The sequence below is a fragment of the Prunus avium genome, chromosome 2, assembly GCF_965620075.1.
Source record: "Prunus avium chromosome 2, drPruAviu1.hap1.1, whole genome shotgun sequence".
NCBI classification, from domain to species: domain Eukaryota; kingdom Viridiplantae; phylum Streptophyta; class Magnoliopsida; order Rosales; family Rosaceae; genus Prunus; species Prunus avium.
Window position 1 is genome coordinate 28,459,654 of NC_142285.1, and position 23,161 is coordinate 28,482,814.

At 37.9% G+C, this 23,161-nt stretch overlaps 3 protein-coding genes and 2 pseudogenes across 4 annotated transcripts; 4 read left to right on the forward strand and 1 right to left on the reverse strand.

Annotated features, from left to right (window-relative positions):
• Nucleotides 1-764: 764 nt before the first annotated feature.
• Nucleotides 765-3,993, forward strand: LOC110756066 (transthyretin-like protein). 2 transcript variants are annotated; one of them, XM_021957450.2, is made up of 5 exons: nt 765-1,104; nt 1,912-1,969; nt 2,165-2,266; nt 2,785-2,938; nt 3,389-3,993. In XM_021957450.2, the coding sequence occupies exons 1-5, from the start codon at nt 881-883 to the stop codon at nt 3,844-3,846; spliced, it is 996 nt and encodes a 331-aa protein (XP_021813142.1). In that variant the 5' UTR covers nt 765-880; the 3' UTR covers nt 3,847-3,993. The 2 variants fall into 2 exon arrangements, with proteins under 2 accessions (XP_021813142.1, XP_021813143.1); XM_021957451.2 differs by having other exon boundaries at nt 3,392-3,993.
• A 2,497-nt stretch (nt 3,994-6,490) lies between these two features.
• ATLEA4-1 (Late embryogenesis abundant protein, group 1 protein) lies at nt 6,491-7,267 on the forward strand. The gene is made up of 2 exons (XM_021957396.2): nt 6,491-6,598; nt 6,853-7,267. The coding sequence occupies exons 1-2, from the start codon at nt 6,521-6,523 to the stop codon at nt 7,096-7,098; spliced, it is 324 nt and encodes a 107-aa protein (XP_021813088.1). The 5' UTR covers nt 6,491-6,520; the 3' UTR covers nt 7,099-7,267.
• A 1,033-nt stretch (nt 7,268-8,300) lies between these two features.
• Nucleotides 8,301-8,823, forward strand: LOC110756034 (agamous-like MADS-box protein AGL80 pseudogene; annotated as a pseudogene).
• Nucleotides 8,824-10,225: 1,402 nt separating this feature from the next.
• Nucleotides 10,226-16,323, forward strand: LOC148296784 (uncharacterized; annotated as a pseudogene).
• A 2,074-nt stretch (nt 16,324-18,397) lies between these two features.
• LOC110756078 (ent-kaurenoic acid oxidase 1-like) lies at nt 18,398-21,362 on the reverse strand. Its single transcript, XM_021957461.2, has 8 exons — nt 20,925-21,362; nt 20,083-20,560; nt 19,734-20,000; nt 19,459-19,548; nt 19,304-19,382; nt 19,079-19,185; nt 18,862-18,983; nt 18,398-18,742 (listed from the first exon to the last, which is right to left on the reverse strand). The coding sequence occupies exons 1-8, from the start codon at nt 21,185-21,187 to the stop codon at nt 18,643-18,645; spliced, it is 1,506 nt and encodes a 501-aa protein (XP_021813153.1). The 5' UTR covers nt 21,188-21,362; the 3' UTR covers nt 18,398-18,642.
• Nucleotides 21,363-23,161: the final 1,799 nt, after the last annotated feature.

Genomic DNA, 23,161 nt, shown 5'->3' on the forward strand with positions numbered 1-23,161 from the left:
ATCCAACTCCACCACTTGCACCACCACATTCACTACCTCCACAACCACCGCCACCACATCCTCTTCCTCCTCATCCTCCACCACCACCACCACAACCACCACCTCCTCCACCACCTCCACCTCCACCTCCACAACCACCACCACCACCACCACAACCACCACCTCCTCCACCACCTCCACCACCTCCACCACCACCTCCTCCTTCACCTCCACCTTCACCTCCACAACCACCACCACCACCACAACCACAACCACCACCTCCTCCAAAACCTCCAAATCCACCACCACCACCACCACCACCTCTACAACCGCCATCCCCACCACCACCAACTCCACCTTCATTACCACCACCACCTCCACTCCATCACTACAACTACCACCACATGATTAGTACATAACAATTTTAACATAATGTCTATTTTAGTCATTATTCACAGTTACAATAATTTTATATTAAAATTTACCAAACGCTTTTTACACTGCTTTTTGTACTAACAGCACTTTAAAAATATTATTTACCAAACATAGAGCTACTTTACTTTACAGCTAATTATTTTCAAAGCACAGCAGAAGCAACTTTTTTTCAAAATGACAGCAATCCCAAATTAGACCTTAACCCGTACATTAACGGTGATATTGACGGAGTCATAAGGTAGGCTCAATTTGACGAATAATAAAGAATAGAGGGATGATTTGAATGAAAAATTTAGTTAAGGGAGCAAAATGTAAAAACTAATTATAAGAGGCAAATATAGTTCGTTCGTTATTCTCTTGCCATCACCATTTGACTTTCCCCTCGATCTCCAGAGTCCAGTCTCGTAGTATCATAGAGAGCAGATAAGAGAAGATCTTTATTTTTATCTATTCAAGAAAGGGAAAAATGGGATTACAATTTAAGGAGGAGGAGTTCTTCGCATGCTGTGAAAGCACCAAATTCGGCAAAGAAATGGCGAAGGCATCCCCTTTCTCATCTCTCGACGAAGCTGTGACGGCGGCCAGAGAAATTTGGTTCAACCAGGTTGATGTCAATGCTTGGCTCCAAGCGTTCTCTGCGCATCCTCAGATCGGACACTCGTCTTCTTCTTCTAACGCCACCTCTGCTCAGTTCAGTTGCTTAACCTTTTCTTCTTATTTATTTTCTTTATTTGTTACTAATTCACAAATTTTTGTTTAAATTTTGACAACCATGAACGAAATCTACATAACTTATGTAAAGATTTTAAGGGTACTTGAATTTTGAGACCATTGCTGATCAGATGGATTGTTAACACTTTTTTTCCTTCTTCCTAACCTTCAATTAAGGCAATTAAAATAAAAATGGTTATTTTGTATCATCTTACAGAGAAGCCCAGTTCAGGTTTTAAACTCATCTATATGTTCCTGGGTTTTGGTAGATTGAGTTGGTACATGTCATCAATGGGTTTGCTCTGGCTTGCTGAAACTTACTGTGTTTACTATTATTTGACCTTATTTCTCTCTGAATTTGTATTGAACTTACTGTTTTCTAATTTAACTTTTTAATGATGGCTCAGTACTACTGGGCACTAGTTACTCGGTGCTTTTAGTGATAGTATCATATTCAGTTAAGATTCTAATGCTGTTGTTTCTTTAGTTTACATTTTAATGTTTTAAACAAATAGGTTGACCATTTCAGTCCTCAGTTTCTTACACCAAGTTGTGTTTAGGCTGGGTTTCATTTACCATCAAGACCAGGCCTTTAAAGTTTCATTTTTTGCCAGAAGCCTTGTAGTATTTTTTGTCAGTATATATAAATACATATATGAACAACGAAAAGACGATTGCCCTTGTCCTGCTGCCTAATTGATGCTATTTAACTGACTTTCTTTCTCCTTCCAGTATTTTTAGATATGCACTTCTATTGAAATAAGTGGTCTAGACATAATTTTGCAGGTGGAGTAAGGGAGAGCAGGCAACTGCCTTTGCAACTGCCACTAATTCTAGCTTGCAGGTTTGTGTGTTTCAGAACTGAATGAGTATTTTTTTAAGCCTTTATTCCCCCTTCAAAAGAAATCAAATGTACTTAAGGTTTTGCTGTGCTTGCTTCTTCCTGTTTTAATAGTTTGCAGAAGTGAGAAAAAGAAAAATAATTTGATGTTTCCATTTCTGTTTGTTTATTTGAATGTTATGATCCTGGATTTTGTAGGAACTGTCTGAATGGAACGCTAAATACAGGCAGAAGTTTGGGTTTGTATTTCTAATTTGTGCATCTGGAAAGAGTACTGATGGGATACTTACTGAGTTGAAGGTAATTTTTCAAGCACTTTTTCCAATATCTCCCCAAAACAGTGTTGGAACTTGGCAGCAAATAAATTAGTATGGGATGCTGGAATAACCCAGCTTATTTTTGCCTCGATAAAGAGCTTAACCAACAATTTCAATGCAATTGGACAAGTAAGAGATCAACGATGAATGTGTCCCTCTCTGAAGAAATTGTGTACATGAGATATCCTGCGTTTTAGCAATCGCCATGAAATCAAACAATGACAAACATTGTTCTTCTATTAGCAATGCAGTAAACAAAGACCAACGCTTGAAGAGCAGTTGCTATTGTCCTTATTTTTGGCCATGTTCAAATACATACTATGCTTGGCAACACACAAGGAAATGTAAAGGCCATGTGAGAAATTCATCAGACCTTGTGCTGATGTTGATTTTGTGATGCCTGTGGAATGGGGAGAACGATACTACTTCTGTGAAGACCATGCTCTACAGACTTTGCATAAATTGTTTCTCAATTAATAAATTTACTTTTCCTCATTGCAGAAACGATATCCAAACAGGCCGATAGCTGAGTTTGAGATTGCAGCTCAGGAGCAGATGAAAATAACAGAACTCCGTCTTGCGAAGCTCTTTTCAACCAAAGAAAATGTTACCTCCACATGCAACAAGAATCCCACACTTGCAAAGAAAGTGGAAGGTACTTTTGATTTCTTTTCCAGTTCTTCCATAATTGTAATTTCAATTCCTCATTATGCTTTTATGCAGTTTTGGGCTTTGCTTATATCACAGTGTTAGGATTGTCTATTTTACATTAACATACTATGACAACTTTCCTGACTAGTCATACTGAAGATTTAGGCATCACTTATTCTAGGTTCGCATAATGTGCGCTGTGGAAAAATTGGAAAAGGCTGAGTATGATATTACTTAACATTTTGTTTACCAATATTTCCCTCTTAATTCAACCCAAAGCTACTTGAACTGCTCTGTTAATTTGTGCCCATTTCTTGCTTTCTAACAGATATCTGGTATGTTTTTCCAGCTGACATTCAACTTTAAACTTATGAGAATTCTTAATTCAACTTTCTCATTTCTCCAAAAGAATCACAATTTCTAAATTAATATTATTGATTTTTTGGAACCCTAGAAGATCGTGTGAGCGTTATTGGAGCGCATCTAACTGCTGCTTCCGATGCTTCATCTGTAAAAAAATCTCAAGCTCCACCTCGAACCCGTCCACCCATCACATCCCATGTCTTGGATGTTTCTCGAGGATCTCCAGGTGCCGGTATTGAGGTATGTTTGGAAATGTGGAAGGGTCCTCAACCTCGTCCCATGTTTGGTGAGTCAGATGCAGGCGGTTGGGTGTTTCAAGGGTCGTCAACTACAGATAATGATGGTCGAAGTGGTCAGTTGATGAGCATAGCTGATGCAGTGAACCCAGGCATATACAGGATAAATTTTAACACAGGTAAGTACTGCCCAGGTGGGTTCTTTCCTTATGTTTCTATCGTGTTTGAAATCAGAGAGTCACAGAAATGGGAACATTTTCATGTTCCTCTGCTGCTGTCACCTTTCTCATTCACAACATACCGTGGAAGCTAGGCTTATGTGTAGTTCAGCTGAAAAATGAATTGTCTGTAATTTTACTTGATATTTTCTTGTTGGATGTGTAGTCAAAAGACAGCTTTGTTGATGTGAACTAAAATCTTTAAGAAGATAAACTCTAATGGAAAACAATATCGTTCTCCATGTGGTAGTGCTGATAAGACAAATGAAATAATGTTGTTGAGGGAAAATGTGAACACGATCTCCCAACACAATTTCACCAATATTCAAAGAGAATAAAGGTTTTTGTTAATTCAGTTCGACCCATTCAAGATAACAATATCTCTTAATTACAATCCCTTATGACGAACATAAAAAAGAAACACCATTAAAACTATGAAGAAAACACAATTTGGGGGGAAAGTGGATTTGTTTGGTTTTGTGGCTGCACTTGGCACGAATACCAAGTTGACTATGTATCCTTTTGACGGAATCAAGTCAACTTGTGGTTCATTGGGAGTAATTTTTGATTTATGGTGATGGATATTTGGATGGAGATTTGGGTATGGAGATGCTAGCGTTTGAGGATGAATTTGGTTAAGCTAAATAATGGATTCAAATTTGGTTGCGGTTGCCTCTAGTGGGATGCTAGACTGTCAACGTACTCTTGGCAGGATCAAACCAACATAGTTGAAATTTGAGATGGCTCAAATCCATCAAGCGTGGAAACCGATCTTGGGTGAATTGATTTGCACACCATTTGATGGGTTTAGTCCACTTCACATTTGGGTTTTGACCCCAATCATCACACGGCTTCACTTAGCTGGGCTTTAACTGCGGAGTCCAAAAACCTTTGTGGACCAGAAGCCATATCTTGCTTGAATTAGATTACTTGCACCACACAAATTCGTGTTGGCAGCCGAAGTGGTGGTCTTGGATTTCTTTACTGTTCAGTTGGCGGGGTCTAAACCCCACTGCAAATATGCATATGTGCGCATAAATTACGGATATTACATACATATAATTTACACAACATGTGTATATTTGCTGTAACTTTGAGCTATTGAGGTAAGAAGATTGTCGCAGAATTCCTTTCGGCTTCTTGACGTGCGACTGTAGTGGTGGGTTTAGAACTCTGTCTTATTTAGTCGTTGATGGTACCGAGACCCGCCACACTCTCTTCTTCTCTTTCTCTTTCTGTCGTTGTTGACTGGGCTACCCGAACAGAGGATACGGCCAGCGATTTATTTGATCAAGACACCAGCAAAGCCAAACTTTTGTTTAATTGGAACAGCTCGTCCGCTTCGATTTGGTGACAAAATCAATTTCTTTTTTCCCTCATTTTCTGGCGTGCTCTTTTTTTTATTTTTTATTTTGTGTGTGTGGTTACATTGGAGGAAAGAAATTCCACTGGAGTACGATCCTGGATGTCAAGGGGAAGGGGAATCCACCACCACTATGGTGGGAACCATTCGCAGTTTATTTTTATGTTGAAAATTTAACGCCAAACAAATGTAAATAGCAGTTTCCTTCATTTTTGGAGAATTACTCTGTTCAATGGATCAGTGCATCTAGAACTGCCCGAGCTGGCCAACGTCGGTTAAATTGCTCCTCATCCTACCAGGAGAAATCTCAGAATCCTATTCAAGTTGGATTGAGGAGAACTAACCCATCAATTCTTAGGTAGGAGGTTGTACTCTAATTTTCGGAGAACTAACCCATTAGGAATTCATCTTTTTTACCCATTATATTCTCACATAATTTTAAAATTTGCTATATACTTTAACCCAATAATGAGAACATTTTAGTAATTAGTATCACTCATACCCCAATTCCATATGGTTTAGTAAACAACGTCAATAGGAACTCAACATCTAACTCACCTCAATCCATATGGTTTAGTAAACAACTTCAATAGGAATCCAGAATCTAATTCTCCTCAATCTAACTCCTACTTAATTCACTTCCTCTTAATTCAATGTAAACATCTCATGAATCTAAACATTTAGTTTTAGCTGTACTGAGTAAAACATTCTCTTTTTTATTTTTTATTTTTTTGGGTCCAAGCCCAAAGTTTTTTATCATCTGAAACATCCTTTCGGCAAAACTTTTGGTACTTAAAACTGTGCTGTTTATGCGATGAGGTAATTGTGATTCACAATTTGTAATTTTAGAGATGAAATTGAAAATAGACAAGATTTGCGGTTACTAATAAGACTGTTTCGACCATAGCACATTTCTTTTTCTTTTATTTTATTTTTCTCTTTTTCTCAGTGCAAGTCATATTAGAAAGGAGAATTTTGAACACAAGACCTCGATCATAGATAAAAGATATGGTTATGAAATCGGGCGAGACTAAGTCCAAAGTTGAAGGGGGCTGTTGATGGAATTAACCCCAGTTGAAAAACACACATCAATGAAGGACCTTATTTAGAAATCTTATATGTTATAAGAATTCAACTTAAAAACCGGATCTTGGATTGGCATTTGGGGATTAGAATTTAGAGCACTTGATTCAAGTCTCCTCAACATCACCCATTAGTTTATAGTAAACATATGCGTGCTTGCCATGTGTCAACTATACATCCACAACACTGAGATCAAGAGAGAGAGAGAGAGGTCACCTGCACTGCTAGATCGTCTAAACATCTCTATATATATGGTACATTTGAGCATTCTGTAGTTGAACTAATTAAATTTTTGTAAGGTTGTTTTTAAGAGAAAAGGCAAGATGCAGGCTGTGAAGGACAAGATAAATGAAATGGGCGCCCTGCGCAAGGTCAAGGCCGAGGCCAGGGCCGAAGAGAGGGTATGTATCTTACAACACTCGACACTAAAGAGTAATGTACATGAATCATATTTCTGGGTTACATCACCGACCGCATCTCTACAAAATATGAAATCACTTATACATATAGGTCTTAAAATATGATCCACAACATGTAGTTGGTAAATGTCGCCCTCATAATCTTAGTATATACGAATATATAAAAAAAATCTCTCTCTCTCTCTACATGTTTTTTATTAAATTATTTGTGGATTCTAATTATATATGCATTGTAGGCTGAGAAAGAAATAGCCAAGGCGAGATCCGACGTAGCTCATGAGGTGAGATTGGCTAAAGAGGCTGAGGCATCAATGTCATTGCATGTGGCGAAAGCTGGGGACCTTGCTAGAGCTGGAGAAAAGGCTGCGCATGATCATCATATGGTAGCTCATGCGCCTCAAAATACTACTAACGCTGCTCATCAGGCTCGTTCTTCTGACAAGACATCGGGAGGTCCCCCAACTTACAACCCAATGTCTTAATTTTTCCTGTTTTGCAATAATTCATTCTCTATATTTGTATCTAAGTATTTGTAATCTATTATTCATTCATAAGCATGCGCTTTGTGTTGTTCATGCATATTGTCTATGTATGTTAATTTGTTTCTTATAGGAATTAATTCGACTTCTCATTTAATTTCAGACAATATCGTTCTGTGTTGTGTAATATTGATGTTTAATGTTATGATAGTTGTATCTTTATTCTCATGTATTAATGTTTCCCTAAATGTGCTACTTATTTTTTTTAAAAAAAAAATTAAAGTTTTATGTTAGAATAGAGTTGTTAGGAAAATTGAGAAGCATAACGTAGGAATGTGAAGAAGAAGAAGGAAACAAAAAGGGAAAAGAAACTTTCGATTTCGGTCATCAGCCAACTTTTCTTTTCCTAATTCATCAAAAATTTGGCTGATATGGTTGCATAAAATCAGGCTGCATGGAAAAGGATATACGACAATAAACAGCAAAGAAGGAAAGGGAGAAAAAGAAAAAGAGAAAAAAAGGAAAAATCCCTTTCCTTTTTGTTACCCGACTTTCCTTTTCTTAATATGAGAATGTTTCCTAATACGAGAAACCTTTTAGAATTTGCCTAAAGTGAAAAATAGAAAGCAAATCAAGAACTTTCCTTCGTTGTAAAAGAGGTTGGGCCTAAGTGAGATTGGAAGGTCCATGGGCATGTCCATATTAGAAATTACTTTTACCAAGAGACATGAAAGAACGCCAAAAATACATAACTGGACTGGACAGTAAAATATTAGGACGAACAGAACATTTTCCTCATGCGTTGGACCAATGAACCTCAATGCTATATACATAAGTGTCCGAGATAGACATGACCTTAGCCGAGTTGGTTAGAGTGGATGTGCTCTCCACTCTGCACTCTGAGTTTGAATCCCTCTTTCCGTAATTTAGATTAAATTAAAATAAAACTATCGCTTGTATCAAGAAAAAAAATTCCAATTGGACCAATGAACCTCAATACTAGCCAGATATGTTTATAATATGCATAATAAATACATGTGTACGTCATAAATGAGTCATCCATAATTTTTTCAACACCATAAATGGTCCAAACAACCCACATCTATCTGGCTTTACAATTAAAACATCGTCAACTCTATATATATATACCTTGCTTTGCTTCAAGGAGAATGAAACTACAACAGAGCCACCTTAGAATCATCAAATCTCCCCATCTCTTCCTACAAGAATCACTAGCTCTTCCTCTTCATGACAAGAAAGAAAATTGACCTTGCATACATAAAAAATGATGTTGCAAGAAAAACCACCTTCAAGAAAAGGAAGAGCGGACTGATGAAAAAGGTAAGTGAACTCAGTATTCTGTGTGGAACTGATGCATGTGCAGTAATTTATGGTCAACATCAAGCTAACCCTGATGTTAGTCCATGCCCTGATGGAGCCCTACGAACAATCACAAGGTTTAAGCAGATGTCCAAGATGGAAAGGAGTAGGAACATCTTGAACCGAGAAAGTTTTCTTATGCAAACGATACTTAAAGCTGATGAGAAATTGAAGAAACAGATGAATGACAACCAAGAGAAGGAAATGATGATACAAGCCATTTACGGGAGCCTTCCAGCTGACTGGTTGCAAAAATTGAGTCATGTTGATTTGAATGACTTGTGGTTGTCAGTGGAGAAGAACATAGAGGCAATTGAGGAAATGATGACCTCACTGGAAAAACCATGACCATGAGGCCTTAAGAAATTGGATGTGTATCTTTGAATTGGATTTTTTTTTTTTTAAAACCCTCTTATTGAATTTCCTAATATATTATTTTTATATCTTATATTCCAATATGTTTTGATTTGTATTCTTTTTCGTCTTCAATGCATCTTGAACTCAAAACATTCAAAATCTTAACCACTATCATGTCCTCTAAGTATGATGGACACTATTGGGCATTTCTTCCAATTAAAGAATGAACCCACTTTTCCTTGTATGCAATCTAATTAAATACATACATTTTTTCTTGCAAAGTTTCAGAAACTTATTAATTAGCCACTATGTAATTTGGATTTAATGCTAGAAAACGATAAGAATGATTTAAAACTCATAAATATGAGCTTTGGTTTAAACTCAATAGGGAGTTTATTATTGTGATAGATAATAACCCAAGTTCACCTAATCGGGATAAGTTCAATGACTAAATTATATCATATAATTTTACAATAATATAATTTAAAAACTTCAAAATTACACAAATTGCTACTCCTTCTAAGTCATTCACACAATTTAAGAGGAGGGCATCATTGAAATTTGGAAATGAAGAAATTGCCTTCAATAACCCCAACAATGTGTTTGGATTTGGTAAAATAACTCAGGATTTTAATAAAAGTCGAGATTTAGCGTTTAGCAAAATCAACTTAGGATTTGCCAAATTACACGCAGAAAATACGTGGGAATTCCACATCTAAAATCCCAATAGAGAGGGAATTTTCATCTTATGCCCGCCAAATCTCATTGATAACCTATCTTTTGCCCGCCAAAACTAGGATTATAAATGCATGCTTTGTGTTGCATAACTTCATTCGAATCGGGCAACACAATGACCAGGTGTTACAAGATCAAGATCTGGAGTTTTTAGCTTCTGTGGATCATGAGATATCAAATCATTCTACAGTAGAGGGTAACACAAATAGGATTACAAGTGTTCAAGTCACTGATCAATGGACTACTTTCCGTAACACATTAGCAATGCAAATGTTTCTTATTATCAAGCACGAGGCGCCACTCATTCATGATTTTCAGTCATTATATATTAATTGAGTTGGAACTGTCTCTAGTTAAATTTATGTATGGAATTGTAAACATTTGAATCATGTTTTTGTTATTAGTTTTAATAAATGTACTCTTCTTTATTCATTGTTTTTTCTTATTATTCAGCTTTATGTGTCTATTTTGTTATATATATTGATCATTTTTTGATGCAAATATATGTTGATCATATTTATTAATATTGTTGTTATAATCATTTTAAATACATAAGATGGCAGAAAAAGTAAACAAAATAAAGCAGAGGAGAAGAAAAGACAGGCAAAGTAATGACAATGAAGGAGATGACAAAGCCTATTTTCGATGGAATATACAAATGGAGCGTTCATTAGCGGATATACTTAGAGAAGAACGTCAGATTGGTCACAAAGGAGATGGTGGTTGGAAAGCAGTTGCTTATAACACCACTGCTGCCATATTGTCTACACAATTTGATATTGAAGTAAGTGCTGATAACATAAGAAATCGTGTTAAAACCTGGAAATTAAAGGTTTTATGGTATAGTCAGTGATATATTAAGTCAGAGTGTGTGTTAAGGATAAATGTGAACCTCCCAACACAATTTCACCACCACTAATTAAATAATGGGGTTTTATTATTTTAGGTTCGATCCATTCGAGACGCAAGTCTCTTAATTACAATCCCTTGCTTCAAGGGAAAACCCTTTGATTCCATCATAAAGAAACAGAACGTGTACGTTTGGTTTTGCGGCTGCCCCTAAGTCGAACCTCAGGGTGCCTACGTATCCCTTGCAAGAATCAAGCCACTCGTAGTTCAAAGAATTGCAATGAATGAATGACTCATTACAAAAGAAAAGATTTGTATGAATTTGATTGAGAAAGTGTTTGAGTGAATTTAGCTGAATAAACTAGGGATTCGATTTTGATGTGTGTTTGGGGTGAATTTGGTTAATAATAACCAAGGATTCTGTTTGGATTTGAGATTTGGGCGGTTGCATCTAGATTGAATCTCTAGATTGCCTACGTACCTTTTTGAAGGGATTAAACCAACGTAGTTCGGAGTTGATTTGGAAATTAATGGGTAAGTGTGGCCCACTAACTAAGAATTTGTGTCTTTGAGACAGTTTGGAGATTTTGATATTTCCATGGGTAGATGACCCATGAGGACAAATTGGAAGTTGTTGAGGCCCAAAAATCCAGGGGTTAGGCCCAAGCTTATTGTCAGCCCGGTGCAAATAATTAATTACAAAAGAAACTTGACCGGGGCATAATAGGGAATTGTAGGACACCTACACGAGCCACGGGTCACACATCACGCCAAGCAAGCATGCCAAAAACGCAACGGCTATATAAGTTCACGCTCATGAACCTATCCGGTGTTATTTAATTCGAGCTCGGCTTATTATAGCACAATTAAACTCAAGCACAAGCACACCGAATAAACATGCGATGCCATCACGCCATGCTACAAGCTCAAGTGGGCCCAAGCCACGTAATCACCCGGGGCTTGCTGAGAAGGTTGTGGCATGGATGGGTACAAGCACTCACAGGGCCCATTGAGGGACCGAGGGATGGAAGCTTTAGGCTACTTGGGAGCACTAAAACTCAGGCCCATTCCTCGGGCCCAAATACATGGGTTAGCATGAGAGAGAGAAGAATGGGGTCCAAAGCCTTAGGAGAACATCCCATAGGCTGCTGTAGCATTTAGGGAAGTCCATAACAGTTAGAATGCCCAAGAACGAGTAAAACCACTTCCAGCAGCTGGATGAAAGCGTGCGGGCCGTTGGAAGGGAAAACACCAATAACCTCAAAACTGTACTCGAAGCCCAGCCCAGCGTCTCTTAGAAAATCCAACATCGAGCTCCACCCATACCAGAGCTCCCATGTGGTCAACCCAGAATCACAGCAAGGACCATAGGAAATCCATAAGTGTAGGAGAAATACCCAGTGGACAAACAACTTCCTCTATTCTCAGTTTTCCTTTGTAAGCTATGATTTGAAAACCAAGGGAGAAAGCAAGTGGCGCCTTACCCCCATGGAGAGGCTCAGCCGCACAAAGCCTTGGAACCACAAGAAGCCATTGATTCAAGCGCTCTGGTCAATGATTTTGCACAAGAAAGGGAGTAATCGGAGAAAGGGAAAGGAAAAGTAGGAATGGATGATCGACGAAATTAGGATTCCAAACGCCTATAAAACAGAGCTTCTTCTACCCAACAACACACACCATTCCAGAGCAAGACCAAGCTTTGTCAAGCGAACTGGAATTTTCCCATCTTCTACTCCCAACGTTTCTCTCTGTTCTATGATAGAAGCCATCCTAATTCCCCCCTCTCCCACTCTAAAACCTGTTTCTCTGCAAGAAATTCATACTTTGGTCTCTCTCTCTCTCTCTCAGATTGCTAAACCTGTGAAAGCTCAGCTCCCATGCCATAAGCTCCTCACGCTAAGTCATTAATGAATTTCATGCGTTCTTCTGAGTGTTGGTGAAAAGAACCCAAACGTATTTTTTTTCTAAGGCTTCAACAAGTCTTTTTTAAAAAATTCTTTTGGGAGTCTGGTTCTTGAACTCAGGCTTCAGGAGGATCTTTTTGTTCGCTTTCTTCTCACAGTAGCCCAAGCCCATTCGTTAGGCTGCTGGAACAAAAAGACCCCCACAGAAGTTAATGGGTAAGTATGGCCCACTAATTGAGAATTTATGTTTGAGAGATTTGGCAAATTTGGTTAGAATAAACCAAGGATTCAAATTTGGTTGTGGTTGCGTCTATTAGTATGGTAGATTGCCTACGTACCCTTGATGAGATCAAACCGGCATAGTTCTAAAATTTGGAAATTAATGGGTAAGTGTGGCCCACTAATTGAGAATTTGTGTTTAAGAGATTTGAATTTAATCCCATTGGAATTTTCATGGGTAGATGACCCATAGGGAAAAATGGAAATTAATGGGTAAGTGTGGCCCACTAATTGAGAATTGGATTTGAAATTTTCATGGGTAGATGACCCATGAGGACAAATTGGAAATTAATGGGTAAGTGTGGCCCACTAATTGAGAATTTGTGTCTTTGAGACAATTTGGAGATTTTCATAGGTAGATGACCTATGGGAAAAATTGGAAATTAATGGGTAAGTGTAGCCCACTAATTGAGAATTTGTGTCTTTGAGACAATTTGGAGATTTTCATAGGTAGATGGCCTATGGGAAAAATTGGAAATTAATGGGTAAGTGTGGCCCACTAATTGAGAATTTGTGTTTGAGGGATTTGAATTTAATCTCATTGAAATTTGCATGGGTAGATGACCCATGGGAATAACTGGAAATTAATGGGTGAGTATGACCCAATAATTTAGAATTTGTGTCTTTGAGACAATTTGGAGATGTTGAAATTTTCATAGGTAGATGACCTATGAGAAAAATTGGAAATTAATGGGTAAGTGTGGCTCACTAATTGAGAATTTGTGTTTGAGAGATCTGGGATTAATCTCAACGAAATTTGCATGGGTAGATGACCCATGGGGAAAATTGGATGGTTTTGTACCATCTTTCTTTTTTGTCAATGTCCAAGAAAAATAATGAGCAATTTTGATTAACCCACTAATTTTCTAAAATTGACATTTGCATTTGGGATTTGGTGTGGTTTTGTACCACTTGGGTCTTCACTTGGCGATTTGGGAATTAATGGGACCCTTTTTATTTGAGCCCATTAATCCATAATTTGTGAATTTGAGACTTTGTATCAATTATTCACCAACTGGAATTTTTAAATGACCAAGCCCGTTGTATTTGAGAATTGAGGCAGATAAACCCGAATGCCATAAGCATTTTATTGAGCCTTCGTGCATTTGCTGCCATTTTGCTTAGCTTGGTGCTGCAAGTAGTGACCTTGCGTCTTCGTCCCTTGGAATACAAAGGAGCACAAGTGCCTGGACACCTTGCTTTCATTTGTTGCAGACACCAAAAGTGATGTGGGGGACTTGAAATGGCCTTGGTTTCAAACCTTCACATTGTCTTCTATCTGTGTGAAGCTCAATGCTTGCTTTATATTGTAAAACATATTCCTGAGCTTACTAGACATTTACAAAGAATGGGCCCTCTCAAACAATTACACCTCTGACTATTTTTTTATCGTCTCTGACTTCTTGACGTCAGTACAAGCCAGCTACTCTGTGAGTTTGTTGCTAAAGCTTTATTTGAGCCTTTTGGTTTGAGGGCTTCCAAATGCTTATTCAAGTGAAATGGTGTTAAAGCAATTTGAGCAATCACTTTACCTTGTGGCTTGATTCCCTTCCGCTTGTCATTGGCATGGGGCCATTTGCTTCTCCATGAAGCAAAAGGAAAGTATTGTATCTCCTCGATTTATCTTATTTTTCCATAGTTATGCTCCTTCCTATTTAGAAGCTTGATAGCTTGAACCGTGGAGGATGAACTTAGAGAAATCTGCACTTCCCTTGGATTGGTTAGCATGAGTTTGCACCCAAACTTTGTGTATTTAGGTTGATGCAGCTGGCAGCTTTGGGTTTGTTAGCTTTTGTCAAACTTGCCAATTCTTTCTTCTCTGGTCTCTTGCATACGACTTGTTGGAGGGGATAAGAATTTGGCAAAAACACATGTTGCATGCATCGAACCTTTTTTGTTTCTCCTTGTTTGTAACAATCAAGGAGAACCCAATATCAAATTTTCTTTGATAGCCAATCAGCCATATGGCCCGTTTTCTTCCCAGTCAAAAGAGAGGTCATTCGACATGTGGCCTTCCTTTTTAATTCTTTTTAACCTATAGGCTTTTCCCATTATTGTTTGTAACAAATCAATTATGGGATGCCATATTTGAGAATGTCGCAGAGGCACAACGTCATGGACCAGGCAAACCATCTCCCCAGCTGCAGAATTTTTCCTATCTGTATCTAAGATTGTTTTCGGGGTGCAAAACCCGATACTTTGATTTCAAGGTTTAATACCCAACGACGGACTTTGCATCCAAATAATTTCTGGGTTACTCACCCATGGATTTGCATCCAAAATATTTTCGGGGTTACTCACCCATGGATTTGCATCCAAAATGAATTTCGGGGTTTCTCACCCAATAATGGATTTCGTATCCAATGATATTTCGGGGTTTCTCACCCATGGATTTCTCATCCCAAATAAATTTAAGGGTTTCTCACCCAATAATGGATTTCGTATCCAATGATATTTATGAGTTTGATCCCAAAACATATTCATCATCCATAGAATTTGGTTAAATGGGTTTTATACCCAAGCAAGGAGGACTACAGGAGGGGAGCCTTGATTGCCTCTGTCATGGCTCCATGTTGTGCTACCTTTGATATGGACAGTTGCATATGGAATTGCCTCTGTCATTTTGCTTCAGCACAGATGTGCTCCATTCTTCCCCAAGGCCTTGCGGCTTCCCCTGTTTTTTTTCCTGCCAGCCGTCCCCTTTGTATCCTTTTCATTGCCTTTTATAGGCTTACTTCGGATCAGAACCAATTTGAGGACTTTCAATTCCCATGAAGATCAGCTGAGCCCCACAAATATCGAAACTGCCGACCTCTCTTGAGATTGGCTGGTCAAACTCCCATTTGTTCTGAACTCCTTTCTTTCAGCTAGATTACCAAGCTTCAAGGAAAATGAGGGCACTTGCACGTGGGATCAACCCCACTAATCTTTGGCTTTGAAATTTGAAAAGCACATGGGATAATTGGATTTAATTGCCTTTTTTTTTATTTGTTTCTTTGAAACACTTATCATCTATATTAGATAAGGGTTGCTGGACATGGGCTTAGACAAACACAACCCATGTGATTTTTTTTTTTGTGATTTTTTTTTTGGTTCAACAGTGTGGATTCAATTGGGATGCAACAAAGAAGATGATCAGTGTAGATGAAGACAATGTTTGGGATGATTACGTGAAGGTAATTTATAATGCAATTATATCTTTTTGTATGACTAAAATTGTGGTAAATAAATGGTTAACTTTGATTTTCTACTTGATAGTCTCATGAAGATGCTAGAACTTTTCGATTTAAAGTGATTGCAAACTAGGATGATATAGTGGATTTATGTGGCAAAGATAGAGCTACTGGAGAGGGTGCTGAAACATATGCAGAAGCTGCTGAGGTTATGATTCCTGAGAGTGATCCCAATATTATGTTTCACCCAGCTCTAGTTGTCCAAAGAGAAGAAATCAAAAACCTTCTGATATTCCCCCACTAAAAAAAGTGGTACAACTAATGTTCTTGCTGATTCAGTGGCTAAAATGGCTTCATCTTTGGAACACTTTATCAATTCTACTACACAAAAGCTTGATCCAATAGAAGTATATAATGAAGTCATTGCAATTCCAGATTTTAGTCCAAATGAACAACTGAAGGCATGCTCTTGGTTTATAGAAAATGAGAAATAGTTTCTCATGTTAAAGACAATTCCAACTGAGAGGAAGATAGGGTTTAGGCTGCTGTGATATATCTGTAACGGTGGTGGTGTACAAATTTGTGGGCCAAGATTGAGGCTGCTGTGATATGATTGCAGTGGTGGGGGTGGTGGTTGAGTCTACCACAATCCTAGGATCACGGCTCAGATACCAACTTAAAATATGTATATTAGGGTAGAATAATTCAGAGTGACTTATTCTTCTCCCTATGAGATATTTATATATGTACAAGTATGCAAAAAATAGGAAAGTAATTACAATCCCATCTAATATGGGAAACCCACAAATATACCGGATTACAATTCCTAATTACAATCAATTACATGATTCACGCCAACACAATATGAGAACTCAATAACGAGGCAAATCACGAGTTAGAGAATTAGGGAGAGGTAAAAGATGTGAAGGTTGGACTTGATTATGATAGAGAGATTGAAAAAAAAGATTAGAACTTTGTTTTAGACTTTAGTCGCTCAGTGTAAGAGAGAGAATCAGGAAGAGGGAAGGCGAATGGTTGTGTTGGAATAAGAACGTATGAGTCTGTACGTAGCATGGGTTTAGGAATTAGGGTAACTTTTAATTATTATATTTTATTTATTAAAAATAAATACAACACTTATCGAGCTGGATTCGGGGATGGGGATGGGGATAACAATACTATCCCCGGGCCATATCCGATCGGGTATTTTTAAAATCCAAGATCCGCGTACCACCGCCCAAAAATTTCCCCTCATTAGGGTGGGGGATCCGACGAGGATTGTTCACTAAGACATAAGAGCAACTCCACCCATTTGCCCTTTGCCATGACAAGGGGGGAGCTAGGGCAGCCACTATTCATGTGAATAGTGGTTGCCCTTGCAAAAGGCAATGTGTGTTTCCACCCGTTGCCATGGCAACCACTATTCACATAAGATATGAGGAGAGGAATTTGTATAGATTTTTTATGTGGAAAGTAAAAAATATGACTAAGTATTTCTTTAAAAAAACATTCTGAAATTTTTAGTATTTTTTATAAAAAATTTAGATTTTTTATAAACTTTTTTTGGTTATTGACGTCAGCAAACCCTGGCTAGCACTGGGGCTAGTTTTGCCTGAGGGCCAGCCCAGGCTTGTGGAGCCCACACTCAGCCCGGGCAAACAAAGCCCGCTTGAACACCTTTTTCTTCTTGAACCCCCCTAGCCCCAGGCTTGGACGCACCGCTGCACTTGCTCTAAGAGCAACTCCACCCATTTGCTCCTTGCCATGGCAAGGGGGGAGCTAGGGCAGCCACTATTCACGTGAATAGTGGTTGCCCTTGCAAATAGTATTGTGTGTTTCCACCCGTTGCCATGGCAAAGGGCAATTACTATTCATTTTTTTGTTTTTTTTCACAAATTTGTTTACCTAAACAATTAATTTGGATAATATTTTCGGATAAGATTTTTGGGTTCGTATGTGTCAATATTTATTATAAAATTCATATCTCAATCGGATAAAATTTTGGCATTTATAGAAAAAAAAATCAACAATCTTTTTAAAAAAAATTTGATTTTTTTTCTTTTTTTTTTTGCACAAAAATTGGTTGCCGTTGGATTGGAGAAAAAAATCTGATCGGAGAGCCCAGAGCGTGACACGTGGACTGTAGCAGCATTGTAGCGATGACGTCAGCACCAAAACGAGGGTTCGACCTCGGGCTGAACTGGCCTTCGGGCCAGCCCGACTTGCTGGGACCCACAGCCTGCCCGGGCTTGGGCTGTCCGCTGGAACAAGATTTTTTTGTTTTTCTCCCCCCCAGCCTTGGGCTCAGCCCTCCGCTGGAACTGCTCTAAGGAAGAGCTGGGCGGTTCAAGAAGGGCGGGAGTGTGGGTGTTCAATTAATAGAAGCATGGGGTGTGTTATTGAGGGAAATTATATCCCAGAAATGAAGAGGCAAGAAAGAGTTGGAGTTGTGCAGGGTATATATGAGATGAGTTGTTCCTGGTAGAGACTCGAGTTGAATTCATAAAGATCTTTAGTTTCTAACATCTTGTCTTGTAATGAAAGTGATTACAGAGTTTAGGTAACTTTTTAATTTTTATATTATATTTATTAATTAAAAACAAATACATCACTTATTGAGCCGGATTCGAGGACGGGGATAACAATATCATACCCGGCCCATCTCTGCGTTAGAGCCGGGACCTGACCCGGTTAGTCAACCACATTTCCATTCCAGTCTGGTAACAGATGGGCAGATCTAAGTTCAAAACTTGCCAACCAAAAACATAGAACCTAAAAGCTAATATATAAGACAGACACGAACTCTGGGTTTTCATAGCCTTTGATATTAAGTACAATCTGTGTTTTCTTCTTCACTTCTCCTCTCATGTCTATGCAGATCCAGTTTTCTTGATTCTTGCCAAGCAATTGTCTTTTGGCCTAGTGTGTGGCAAGTACATCAATGGGCCGTCCGGATTAGTAGGTTCCATCCTGCAGCACCAAATTACAGAAACATTAGAAGAACATACAGAAAAAATTAAAAAAACAAAACAAAATAAATAAATAGTAATTTTAGTCCTGGAGAGGAATTTGGTTGCAAGATGACTCACTTATAGTTAAGGAGGAAATGGTGAAGGAAGATAGCGATTTCCAGCTTAGCTAGATCATTTCCGGGGCACAGCCGGCTTCCAGCTCCAAAGGGAAGAAAAGTTAATGGTTTGGGTGTGTAGTTCTGAGCCAGCAGGGAGCAGTTAAACAAGTCAGATCCAAGATATAAATTACTGTTTGTCATAATTATCAGTACATCAAAAGTGCTTCTGAACTTACATCCCATCGATCAGGGTTGAATTCCAGTGGATTTGGATATATTTCAGAATCATAGTGAATGCTCCTGAACCAGACCAAAACTTTCCAGCCCTTAGGAACGCTATAACCTGAAATCAAAGCCATTAAGTTAATTTTTTAAGGTGGTTCCACATCAAAACAGATAAATTGAACAAATATACAAATTCTGTTTCCTCTAAAACAAAACATTTAGAACCATGCACTCACCGTTTATATTGACATCTTTCTTTGCCTCTCGAAAAACGGTAAGGGAGAATGTTACGACACGAAGAGTTTCATCAATCACCTATGGAGTTTAAAAGGGTTAGCGGGAATATGATGGCAGGGGCTGAAAAAAGTTGGAAGTGAAGTCACTTATGTACCTGGGAAAGATACTCCATTTCTCGATATTCCTTAAACGTCATGCCCTTCTGTGTTGGTGGCCTCCTTTTTACAATCTCTTCTTGCTCTGCCTGCATTGACCAAATATTTTAGCAAATCAGAATTCATTAAAGCACTAAATCAAAGTGAAGGCTAGAAATTACTATGTATGATGAATTGTCACATTGCACCAGCAAAGGTAAATTAGTCCCCAATATTATAAAAAAAATTTGACAAAATAAAAGAACTTGATCCAAAACTACGTAAATTCATGTACCTTAGCTTTCTGGAAAAATTCTGGGTGTTTTTGTAGGAAAACGGCGGCCCACATCATTGTATGGCCAGAAGATTCATGGCCTGCATTCAAGTACATTAACAGAACATCTATAATTTCCGCATCTGTAAGTTTTCTTCCATCGTCATCAACAACATCTAGCAGAGCATCCATCATATCTTTCTTCTTTGCCACGTAGTTTCCAGCCTTCCTTTGAGCTCTTCGGTCATCCACAATGGATTGAAATGCAGAGACAAGATTTTTCCGAGCCTGAAATGAAAATGACTCGGTTAGATGCTAAAACAAAATGCAAATACTAATGTCCATGTTACGAAAACAATAATTCCCTCACCTTAAGTGCTTTATGGTATGCAAATCCTGGAAGATTGATTGCCATGGCTCTAACTCCATAGTTAAGAATTGTATATTCCCTCTCCAGAGCCTCCATGACTGGCTCGCTCTCTGAGCTGAGAAAGATGTACATGATAATCCTGAAAGTAAGCTTTCTGAGTTGAGTTAAGAACTCTATTTCTCCCATTTTGGACCATTTCTCCAAAGATGATATGACTCTCTCTTCGATATACGTCGTGTACACGGACAATGCTTCATAACCATTGACTGGAGCTGCTGTTAGCTTTCGTAGACGTTTGTGTTCTTCAAAAGATATACTAGTGAATGAGTTCTTTCCAATTAGTTCCTCTGTGGAAATAGGCCACCCGGGTTTAAATGCATCATCATCTGTCAAAACTTTTTTACTTGCTTCAGGCGTTGTAACGATGATACTTGGGCTCCCAAACATGAAGGTTTTGTAGATTCCAGTATGACCAAACCTGCATTGTTCATTGATTAGGCAATCCAGTTAGATGTGTGCGAGTGTGTGTTTCACTTTTAACTCGAAGTGACCAAAAGTGGATAGCATAAATCACATCATCAAAAACACTGGTATAACTGCCAACGGGGTCTAGTCTAGTGAAAAAGGGTCTTATTCTATAGATCAGAGGTCTCAAGTTCGAATCCTCACGGCATCATATTTTGTAAAAGAATTGAGTAATGGTTACCAGAATATCGACAATGTACTAGATACTGTAAATTGATATCCGGTACCAGATAATTCATCTGGCTTAGAGAAAGTAAAGAAAATACAAATAATTGTAGACGAGAGAGAGAGAGAGAGAGAGAGAGAGAGGTGTGAACCTGGAAACCATGGAGTTGAGGAAGGCTTCAGGGTTGGAGGACTTGAAAGCTCTGAGAAAAGACCACATGTTGCCAATGAAAGGCCAGCCCAAGTCACCAGGAGGGAGAGAGTACTTCTTTTCACCCAGCGGGGTTTCATAGTACCAGGAATTTGCGTTCTGCAGAAGCCATTTGAGGGCCACAAGAGCACCAAGGCTGCACAAAAGGACCATCCACATGGAGGAACCAAGCACCCTTCCAACTCCCAAAACCAAACCCAACATGATTGTATACCAAACTCTGCTCTTTTACTTTGTGATCACTATACCCAGAGAACGAGAGAAAACAGTTGCACACTTAGAGAGAAGAAGCTCACAGTCTACTTGTGCTTCTCTATGTGTTTGCACCCCCTTATATATAAATACTCTTGGGCATATGGCCTTGAATGCAAATTCCTGGAAATAGTTAGTTGTTTTACCAAACACAAAAAAAAGTTCGTGTTGTGATATATGGAGAAAATAAAAATAAAAACAAAATAAAGGATATGTGAATTGGAAAATAATTACATGGTGTATATGGTCGGCTTTACTCTTTATCTATATTTGATTTTGTCGTGTGGTAAATGGTTTTAATTCTTTTATGTGTACCACTATTTTTCTATTTTTCTTTTTTTGTCTGTGTGGCTTATTTTATCATCTTAATGCCATATAAAGTAGGTTCAAAATGGGTGATCGGCATTTTTGGTAAAGATCCTTTTATGGAAGAAAATAAATACAATGTATATAGATTATGAAAAGAAATAGTGTAATGTACATAAAATTGAATATGAGTGTATCATAATTAAATTTGAAATGACTAAATACAATGAATAACAACAATAGTTTTCCATTTCAAACATGACAAAAAAAACAATAAGGATAAACATAAATGCATAGGCCGATATGGTAAATCATCTACATGGTAATTACTTAAGATTGAATATATTGTGAGGGTTCAATGTTTCTTTTGTGCAAAGGGCCCACTAGTGTAACACATGCACTGAACATTTTGAATGTGTTGGTAAAGTGATTTATCATTGGTACAAAATATCGGTACCTAACACTTAGTGCCCGTTTGGCATTGCTTATTTGGGGTAATAAGTGATTTTAAAAAAAAATTGGGAAGCCCAGCCCGTTTGGTAAACTATGAGAAAATCACTTATTGTTAAAAATTGCTGTGAGAGAAAGCTATAAGGGAAAGCAGCTAATGAAGTGCTTTCATTTTCTGATTATGCAGGAATCAGTTTCGAAGAGGCGCTGGGTTTAATAATTATGCTGCAATTTTTTTTTCTAATTATGCTGGAATCAGTACCAACAATACTTCTAACAAAAAGTTTACCAAACGCCAAACTGCTTTATCTTACAGCTGATTTCTCTCACAGCAAATCTGACAGCGATTATTTTCACAGCACAGCAATGCCAAACTGGCCCTTACTATTAATTATATGAAGTGTAAAATTAGTCAGTATTACACAATTTATTATTATTTTTATATCATTTTTATTTGGTTAATGTTTGTAACCATGGTCATTACTTAATTTGCATCGATCACATCTTCACTGATTTGATATAGTCAGTATTCTACTAAAGTAATGTGTTTTCTTTTGCGGTATGTTTTAATGAGGCGGTTCGAAAGTATTAGAGAAGAAAAAAAGTTCGGTATTTCTTGTTTGAGTTCAATGTTGAAAAAGTTAGATATTTTCTTCCCAATACTGAAAGATGTTTTATGTTCAAATTTCCCCACCCCATTGATTAAACAATAGAGAATTTCAAGACATAAGTATTTAGAAAATTAAGATTTATAGTTTTAATTTTTGTAAAAATCTCTTTGTTTACACCGTAATCATGACGTAATTTAGAGGCGGAATTTATATGATAAATTTTTTTGTATGAATACCCTACAACATGAGTGGCTATGATGAGACAAGCATTTGCGTGAGGGTGGAGGCAATCGTCGCGGTGGGAATGATGGTAAGTAACAATCTCCAGAGGGCAACAAACTAACATATTAAAAACAAGGTCAAAAGTCACTTTTGGTGCCTGTAGTTTGGCACTTCGATCATTTTTGACCCTGTAGTTTCAATTTCGTTAATTTTGCCATTGTAGTTTCATATTTGTAGCAATTTAAGGACAAGTTAGCATTCTTGTCAATTTCTTTGATGGTGTAAGGGGCATTTCATCAACTCAAAACCCTTGAGCATAAAAGCTTGTCTTGAAACT

Excerpts from the sequence above, each read along its gene's own strand:
- LOC110756078 (XM_021957461.2), bottom strand. The coding sequence starts at position 21,187 with ATGTTGGGTTTGGTTTTGGGAGTTGGAAGGGTGCTTGGTTCCTCCATG. Across the intron at positions 20,561-20,924 it reads CTCAACTCCATGGTTTCCAG|GTTTGGTCATACTGGAATCT; the intron begins GTTCACACCTCT and ends TGAACAATGCAG. Across the intron at positions 19,186-19,303 it reads GAAAGATGTCAATATAAACG|GTTATAGCGTTCCTAAGGGC; the intron begins GTGAGTGCATGG and ends CTTTGATTTCAG.
- LOC110756066 (XM_021957450.2), top strand. The coding sequence starts at position 881 with ATGGGATTACAATTTAAGGAGGAGGAGTTCTTCGCATGCTGTGAAAGC. Across the intron at positions 2,267-2,784 it reads GGATACTTACTGAGTTGAAG|AAACGATATCCAAACAGGCC; the intron begins GTAATTTTTCAA and ends TCCTCATTGCAG. Across the intron at positions 2,939-3,388 it reads ACTTGCAAAGAAAGTGGAAG|AAGATCGTGTGAGCGTTATT; the intron begins GTACTTTTGATT and ends TTGGAACCCTAG.
- ATLEA4-1 (XM_021957396.2), top strand. The coding sequence starts at position 6,521 with ATGCAGGCTGTGAAGGACAAGATAAATGAAATGGGCGCCCTGCGCAAG. Across the intron at positions 6,599-6,852 it reads AGGCCAGGGCCGAAGAGAGG|GCTGAGAAAGAAATAGCCAA; the intron begins GTATGTATCTTA and ends TATGCATTGTAG.